Here is a 9,438-nt window from a genome sequence, read left to right as displayed (position 1 = left end):
ACGAGTTGGGGCCGCAAGTGGGAGCCTCAACAGAGCACCCCCAGGTGGATATCGGGCAGGACCTGGAGAAGGGACAACAGCAACAGCTGCAAGAACTCATAGCGCGGTTCCCGAATGTGTTGTCCGATAAACAGGGAAGAACCCCGTTAATTAGTCATCACATTGCCACAATACCGGGGCAGAAAGTACGGGATAATCACTGACCCCTGCCCAGAAAAATGTGGGACACCGCGCACCAGGAACTAAAATAAATGTTGGCCCTACGGGTGGTGGAAGAATCCAGAAGCGAGTGGAGGAGCCCCATTGTGCTGGTCCCCAAGCCCAATGGCTCAGTGAGGTTTTGCGTAGACTTCCGCAAGGTGAACGCCATCTCCCAGTTCGATGCCTACCCCATGCCCCGGATAGACGTGCTACTGGAATGCCTGGATCTCACAAAAGGCTATTGGCAGATCCCGTTGACACTGATGGCGAAAGCCAAAACAGCATTTCCAACCCCTTTTGGGCTCTATCAATTCATGATGATGCCTTTTGGACTACATGGAGCCGCCGCCACATTTCAGTGGCTGATGAATCAAGTCTTGGCACCCCACGATGAGTATGCAGCGACATATATCGATGATATTATTGTGTACTGTGAAGGATGGGAGGAACATCTAACCCACTTAAAGAAGATATCAAGGGCCCTAGAGGAAGCCAGGTTGACAGCGAACCCGGCCAAATGTCATCTAGGGAAAGAAGAGGTAACCTACTTGGGATATACGGTGGGGAAGAGACGGGTGAAGCCCGTAATAGACAAAATTCAGGCCCTCCGAGAATACCCCACTCCCACCACAAAGCGACAGGTGAGACAATTCCTGGGGTTGGTGGGATATTACCGGCGCATTGTCCCTAACTTTTCCACCATAGCTGCCCCTCTGACAGACCTGACCAAAAACCAACACCCATGGCGGGTGGAGTGGTCAGCAGCGTGTGAGAGGGCGTTTCAGACCTTGAGAGACCAACTTATCCGGGGACCGGTATTAGCCCAGCCGGATTTTTCCAAGCCCTTCATCCTACAGACAGACGCTTCCAAGGTAGACCCCGCCACAGGAATTAATAAATAACTTTTCTTTATTGGCCCTCTCCACACCACTGGTGATTTTATATACCTCTATCATATCCCCCCTCAGTCTCCTCTTTTCTAAACTGAAAAGTCTCAGTCACTTTAACCTCTCCTCATATGGGACCCGTTCCAAACCCCTAATCATTTTAGTTGCCCTTTTCTGAGCCCTTTCCAAGGCCAAAATATCTATATCCATTTCTATAAAACTGTTATTGAGACTTTAGAATTGCTTTGATAAACATGCCATCACATTTAAATATTTTAATAGTCTGTGTAAATATTTACAATAAATTCACCAACATAAAAGTCACAAATGAAATGCTTACATAGATAAATTTATTAGCAAATGGGAAATTAGAAGGTTTTTTTCATTTTTTTTAAAGAAACTAGTTCTTTGGTCCTAAAGTGATACAAGAAAGGAAGCATATCCGCCTGTGCTGAATTTTAAATACTTACATTTTCTATTTTTATAAACAAAATGAAGGAAGTATATGAAAAAAAATAAAACAGTGAATGATCTTTTCGGTTTCTATACTGAATGGAGCAAACAAAATTACCCAATATATTTGGCTGATGTAGATAAACCACTTAACAGCACTATCTGATATTCTTCTGAAATAGATTAATCTGTACATTTCTATAAATAAATTTTATTACTAAATACAAGAAAACAAAACTATCAAAAACACATTTTACTTAAGAACTGACCATTTCAAGTCAACCGTTTCAGTACTTTGCACTAAGACTTCCATAGTCATTGATAGCTGTCCACAGTTTAAAAAAAAACAAACAAATCTGTTCTGTAATGAAGATGAAAAATTCAACACATATCTTGATAGCTGCTTCGTTTACAAATGTTTTTAGGATAAACTACCGAATCAGGATCTCATTCAGAAATCCCAAACACAATGCAACTAGAAAAGCCTGTTTATTCCTATCCGCTTTCAACATGGACCACCACTTGGAAAAAAACAAGATGAAGAAATTTTCACAGTATATTTGGACAGCATCAAGCAGAAATATCCTTCAACAGACAGCATACATAGTAAATCTTGCTAAACATTAAGAAGTTCAATGATTGACTATATACTTTAATTACATTTTAATGTGTAACTTCCTCCTCAGACATTTTTAACAAGAACATTATTTTAATGTATAATGAGTCAGTATGCTGCAGTACTAAAAAGTTGTAACATAACATATTATCTAAAGCAAAATTATATTTGTAACCATCAAAAACAACAAATAAAGAAGAGATGTAGGCCACGTTTTAAGAAAGCACTCTTTCTTCTTTTACTATTTCACTTGAAGTATAAATATATCTACATATCTACATGAACATACTCATATGAGAAATCAAGATACAAATTATAAATATTTTACATAGAGCTGATAAGAACAAAAATAATATGTAACATTAAAATCAGTTATTTGGTTAAGTTTGAAATTTAAAACTTTACAAGCAGTAATATACATCTGTTGTTATACCTATTATAAAACCCTTCATACTTGTTACATTAATTCACAAAAGTAAATGTCATAACAAATCAGTATATTATTTAGACAATCAAACATAATGCAACTAAATAAGCCTATTCATTCCTATCTTTTCTCACCACCACTAGCAAACATTTGCAAATTAAGAATTAATTTTTGCTCTTTAAGGAACAAGATAAAATGTGCCATGCTAGTCATAGTTGTAAGATTACAGTGTTCTGTCAGATTTAGTTTCATATGCACAACTAATTTTATTTTGGAAGATCTTCCTAAAAAGTTCTAATACTAAATCTGTGATTCATTATTGCATTTTTATACAAGGAAAATATTGCAGCCGCTGTCTTGATTATAAAGATTAGGCACACTGTAAGCAATTAAGCACAATAAATGTGATAAAGAAAACAACAAACTTCACAGTAGAATAACTAGTGTTTTTTTAATCTATGAATTCTAACAATGCAATAGGCAGAAATGGACTTAAGTGCAATCTACTAAACAATCTTTACTGAAGGGCTTTTAAAAATAGTTCAAATGTGATAGTTACTATTAACAGAATGCTATTTGGTTGCTTCATAAGATTTTTCGAAGTAGGATTTTCCCTTCAAAAACACAACTGCATAATATCTTAAAGCACAAATTAATTTTTACAATAACATGAGGCAGCAATTGAAGGGAATTTTTCCCCTTATAAAAACTGGATAGAATAAAATTACTAACTAGTTAATGTTTTATTTAAAGATACTGCTACATCTCCTACAAAATAGTGTTCATAAAATCCATTATTTTGCTAACAAGAAGAGAACACAAATGCGGCCATAAAATTCTTAATTAGAATTGTATTAGAAGTGGAAAATTATGCCAATGGCCAAAACTCAATAGTTCCACAATTCCCTAATTAAATTCTGTGTTTATAACACTGAAATATATTTAAAAAAACAAAGGAATTCCCAAGTCACTTTAGTTCAAAACTATTAAAACAAGGCTTCATACTGACAAATCCATTGGTTTCTGATGAAAATTCAATTGATATCCCATATATACATTGATTTGCAGTATGACTAAACATTAAGTGTCATGTTTTCACTTTAAATCACTAATGATAGGTCAGCATTGAACATGTGTAACATGGTGTAAGGCGTCTTAAAAAAAAATAGGGGATTTGGTTTCACTGCAGATGTGATTTGGAGTCTGAAGATTCATAAACTCTTCAAATGTGCTTGCTATGATAATGTAGCTGCTAGGATAATTCCAAGGATCACAAGCAAGACAGCTACACAAATAATTATGAATGTCATTTTCTGCAAAAAGAAAAAAAAATCTAAATTAATATATCATATCAGATTTAAATCTATTTAAGTTGTGCGTGAATATTTTACAGCCACAGCAAATAATATATATAAATATGTATATGAAATTAGTACATATAGAAAATATAAACATATATAAAATGCTGACATGTAGTTGACTTTTTTTAAAAGCACTCAAATACAATGGCATGTTATTGCCAGTATTTCTCTTCCAACTGTACATATAATTATTGTCAATCCCACCAGTCTTAAATTCACTTTTGAATATTTGTCTAATACATACATGTTTTATTTCATGAAATACTCATTAAAATCCATAAACAACTTCTTCTGAAATTATGTTTGCTACATATGGAAGCAGAGAATTAAAAAAAAACATGTTTATGTCCACAGTTGTAACTGGAGATTTGCAAAACCATATGCTTATGTTCTCCTTTATTTAGATGCTTGTTTATTCTCACTAACATGCTATGAACTGAATAGAATGTAATAAAAAGTAAATAAGGAGCTATCACATGTAACTACAGGCAGTCCCCGGGTTACGTACAAGATAGGGACTGTAGGTTTGTTCTTAAGTTGAATTTGTATGTAAGTCGGAACTGGTACATATTGTAGGGGAAACTCTAGCCAAACATTTTTTTTAGTTTTGGATAGCATAGGGAAAGGTTAACTCCCCTCTAATGTTTGTTTTGCTGTCTGTTCCCCTGTTCAGAAGATTTCACATCTATTTCTGTCCCTGTGACAAACTCAGGACTAAAGGAGTAACTCATCAAATACCAAACAGCTCTGCACCATGCTTTGAGCTAATAGCTTTATTTCCACACACCACCCAGGGTTCTAGGAGGAGGGTCCTTTTTTTGCTAACACAATGAGGCCAGCACTTTGTTTGTTTTGGTGGAGTCTTTGTTTGCCCAGGGAGCCCAGCATGTATAGGGGGAGGTGGGGCGGAGAGGCTGCTTTTGTCTGCTGTTCGGCAGCCTGTTGCTCAGGGGAGGGGGCAGCCTGTTGCTGGCAGGGGGGGAGGGGGGAGGCGTGCAGGATGCGAGGCAGCGGGGGGGCAGCGGGCGTGGGGAGGCACTTTTCCTCTGCCCAGCAGCTCTGCAGGATCCCTGTCCCTGTGGCCAGCTGCTGCAGGCAGAGGCCAGTTGGAGCCGGCCGAAGAGGAGGAGGAGGTGGATTCTAGGACCCAGGTGAGCGAGCCCCGGGGATGCTGCTGCGCTCCGGGAGCCGGGCATGTATAGAGGGGAAGAGGGGCAGAGAGGCTGCTTTTGTCTGTTCGGCAGCCTGTTGCTCAGGGGAGGGGGCAGCCTGTTGCTGGCAGGGGGGTGGGGGGGGGGGCAGCGGGCGTGGGGAGGCACTTTTCCTCTGCCCGGCAGCTCTGCGGGACCCCAGTCGGAGCCGGCCCGAGGAGGAGGAGGATCCTAGGACCCAGGTGAGCGAGCCCTGGGAATGCTGCTGCGCATGTGCGGGAGTTGCCTCACCCTGTTCGTATCTAGGGATCCGACGTAAGTCGGATCCACGTAAGTCGGGGACAGCCTGTACTGTAGGAACCAAATGGGTTCATTGTACTAGATGTATCACATAGGCTAAATGCTCCTGACTCTATGGTTTAATATGCAGACAGGATTTGCTAAATTACAATGTGAGACAGCATTGTATTAGTAACAACAAAAACACGACATGTTAAAAAAGTATTAGTTTAAATATAACTATTCCTGATGAGCTGTTTGAAACAAATTGCTGATCCTAATGATTTCAATATTTCCAGAATTTAAGGATATTGTGAAGGACAAAAGTATAACCGGGTTCAAAAAAGAACAGATAAGTTCAGAAGACAGAATATCTGGCTAGATGGACTATTGTTCTGACCTAGTATGACCATTCTTTTAGTATACAGAATATCAAGGAATGTAAGTAGAATGGAGTTTCCCTTTCAAGTTCTGAATCATTGACCTTTTCATCACTGCAGATTATCAGTATAGCTTGTGACTGAAGAAAATGTTGCTATGTAGATAATAACTTGTTCAGCTAATGTAATAAAAAGGTAAAAGTCTTAAAACCACAAAGTTTACATTTTTGAGTTAATATCTTGTGCATTTTTACATATTGCCATCTGTGGCATAGTGGGGGTGCTGTCTGCTCTGTGACCCGGGGTCTCCCTGTGCTATGATGGGAGATTCTCACTGACTCTCCCAAATGTGTATTAACCAAGACACCCAGGGAGGGAGACAAAGGGAGGAGGGCCGAGACCAACACCTGGCTGAGGGGCAGGGCTGGAAGAGAGGTTTTAGTTTCTGTTTGGTATCGTGGAGGAAGCAGCCTAAGCAACCAGCTGGGATTTAGGGGCCCAGCCTCCCCCAACTCAAGGGGGGGGAGGAGGCGCTAAGGCATCCCTAGGCCTGCCCTGTAACCAGATTAAATCTATGATGTGCTGTATCCTGGAGAAGCAATAAACTCCCTATATTCTACTGGCTAGCAGAGTCTGTTCGTGCCATTATGGGGGTGCAGGAACCGGGGGAACCCCAACGCGCTGCCACACCATCTTACAAAAAGAGCTGATTAGAAAGTATGTCCAATTTTAAAAGTCTGATTTTGAAAAAAGGGTTGCTCACTTAGTGTAGTAACTGAGGGTATGTCTACACTACCCCGCTAGTTCGAACTAGCGGGGTAATGTATGCATACCGCACTTGCTAATGAAGCCCAGGATTTGAATTTCCCGGGCTTCATTAGCATAAGCGGGGAGCCGCCATTTTTAAATCCCCGCTGCTTCGAACCCCGTGCAGCGCGGCTACACGGGGCTCGAACTAGGTAGTTCGGACTAGGTGCCTATTCCGAACTACCGTTACTCCTCGTGAAACGGGGTGTACCGGTAGTTCGGAATAGGCACCCTAGTCCGAACTACCTAGTTCGAGCCCCGTGTAGCCGCGCTGCACGGGGTTCGAAGCAGCGGGGATTTAAAAATGGCGGCTCCCCGCTTATGCTAATGAAGCCCGGGAAATTCAAATCCCGGGCTTCATTAGCAAGTGCGGTATGCATACATTACCCTCCTAGTTCGAACTAGGAGGGTAGTGTTGACATACCCTGAGGTTCTTCAAAATGATTGTCCCTTTGAGTGCTTCTCTTCATGTGTCTTGGTGCCTTGAGCTCATTGTCAGAGATTTGTAGCAGCAGTATCCTGAGAGATGGCACATGACCAGCTTCTCATGCTGCTACAACCAGCTAGCTGGTACTCATCTCCAACCACCCCTCCGTTCCTTTTCTACCACAGAAAAATAGTGTGTGACTCCAAAACAGAGGGAAGGGGAATAGTGGAGCTCCTCACAGGGACAACCTTTTCAAAGACCCTCAGTCACTGCACAAAGTGAGTAACCCTGTCGTCTTTGAGATGTCCCTGTTGGTGCTCCACTTTAGATAGCTATGGAGCAGTGCCTCCATATATAAGGAGGGACTCTGGAATTTATCATTCAACAGTAGGGAGTACAGAATGGCTGAACTGTATCTGCTAAGTACTATTTTTCTAGGGCATAGTTTTTTGGTGAATGTTTGCACTGAAGCCCATGAAACTGTCTATGATTGGAATGTTGTGGAGAAATGACAGAAAGGTATATACCGCTTTGGTGGAATGAATGTGCACAAAGGGAGGAGCTGGAATTTTGTTCCGATTGTAGCAAAGATGGGCACATAGCAATATCCACTTGGATAATCTATGATTTGCAATGGGATCTCCTTTGGAATGTTCAGTGGTGGAGAGGATAAGGTGAGGTGATTTTTAAATGGTTCTGTCCTTTCAAAGTAAAAGCAAGGGCTCAGGGGATATTGAGGGTTTGTAGGGAGGAGTTGTTGGCCTCAGGTAAAAGCTAGGTAAGTATGTAAACTGATTCAAGTGAAAAAAATACAACTTTGGGAGAAATTTCTGATTGTGGTCTGAGGATAACTATCTTTTTGGAAAATTATATATGGTGACTCAGCCACTAAAGTGGCTATTTTACTCACCCTCCTGGCAGTGGTAATTGCAATGAAGAAGGAGCATATTGTTTGAAGTTCAAAAGGCCTGCCACCTTTGAGTGTGCAGAGGACCAAAGGTCCCATAGCAGAATAGGTTGTTTTAGTGTGAGTGGGGGAAGGAAGGGAGATATTATTCAGCTTTTTTAAGAAGTGATGATGGGCGATCATTCGTTGCTGATTACGATCATCTTCCAGGGGAATTGTGGATCAAGTGGCTGATAAGGCCAATCCTTGAACCACACGTTCAAAAAAATCTGCAAGACGACTGAATCACACACCCACTGCCTATGTGTTGGTCTATGACTAAGAATTCCTGTATATCACTTTTCCCATTGCTATTTGCCATCACACTTTTGACTTGTGTAAGTGTTGTTTTCCCAGAAACTAGAAGATGCCTATGCAAGACTTCTTTTAAAGTGGGGAGACTGGTGTACAACAGTAACCACACTGTCCTTGGCAGATAGAGGGCTTGAAACGAATAGCATGGACACCATGACAATTGGAGATCCTCTATCTGCTACAGCCTTCACAGCCATTGTAACATTACATAACAGTTTCACATCCATTGTGCAGTTATCCTCTATCTGTTCTGCCATTCAGGATTTCTTGGATCACACTTTGTCTGGAACCTCGCCCTAGGTCTTCCTCCCATCCTGTACCTGACTCCGACTCCACGCAGTGTTGCTCTCGGCCATCACTGGAACATGTAAGCCTCTCCACCACTACAAATTGATGATATATGGAGAGGTTTTCAGAAGTATTTAGTAGTAGGATATACAAAGATAGTGTTTCTGTACATCTTATTGTGTCTCATGGTGATTGCGGTAGATGCACTCTAAGGGCAGGGCTACGCTGTTTCTTGAGACCCAATATGTAGTTTAGGATTCTAAGCAAGAATTCAGAATGTGGCAACAGATATTGTGTTGCTCACAAGTTGTAAAAGGTCTTACATATGCTGTTTGCAACTGCTGATAAGTATAGTTTTGATTTCCTCTGAACAATGTTGATCCATGTGGTTCACCAAGGAGCTGCTATGATCTGAGTTGAAGAAGAATGATGTCCAGATGGAGGAACCTTCCTGAGTCCTGAGTCAGAAGGCGAGGAATTTTTAAGAGGGAAAAAAGGAGATGTCACCATCATTCGATCAAGATAAGGAAACCACATCTGCCTTGGTCACATAGATGCAATCAGTGTAATATGGGCCCCGTCTCATTTGATTTTCTGTAGTACATGACTTATTAGTGGAATTGAAGGGAAAGTGTATATGAGAGGTGAGGCCCATTTGATAAGGAGGACATTCCCCAGTGAGTCCACAGTCCAGCCCTGGAACAATAATTGGGGCACATTTGAACTGGATGCTGTGGCAAACTGGTCTATTGTTGGGTACCCCCAACATTGGAATATGGTGGCAGGTATGTGGGGATCCATTTCCCATTCATTACTGAGGGGAAAATGCCTACTTAGATGTTCTACAATAGCATTTTGTTGGCCAGGAAAGTAAATTAGTGAAATGTCTATGTGATGGGT

General features: G+C 41.1%; 1 protein-coding gene across 2 annotated transcripts in view; it reads right to left on the bottom strand.

Moving 5' to 3' along the window:
• Positions 1–1,416: 1,416 nt before the first annotated feature.
• STX2 (syntaxin 2) overlaps positions 1,417–9,438 on the bottom strand; it is an 87,056-nt gene continuing 79,034 nt past the window's right edge. The window contains exon 10 of one of the 2 annotated variants that reach the window (XM_075898427.2): positions 1,417–3,897. In XM_075898427.2, coding sequence (XP_075754542.2) covers positions 3,820–3,897 — 78 coding nt within the window. In that variant the 3' untranslated portion in view covers positions 1,417–3,819. The remainder of the gene's footprint in view (positions 3,898–9,438) is intronic. The other variant, XM_075898426.2, reaches the window with a different exon arrangement.

The sequence above is a fragment of the Pelodiscus sinensis genome, chromosome Z (genome assembly GCF_052426305.1).
Source record: "Pelodiscus sinensis isolate ZL-2025 chromosome Z, ASM5242630v1, whole genome shotgun sequence".
NCBI lineage: Eukaryota > Metazoa > Chordata > Testudines > Trionychidae > Pelodiscus > Pelodiscus sinensis.
Note: the sequence above shows the minus strand (reverse complement) of the source record. Positions and strands in the feature narration are given on the sequence as shown.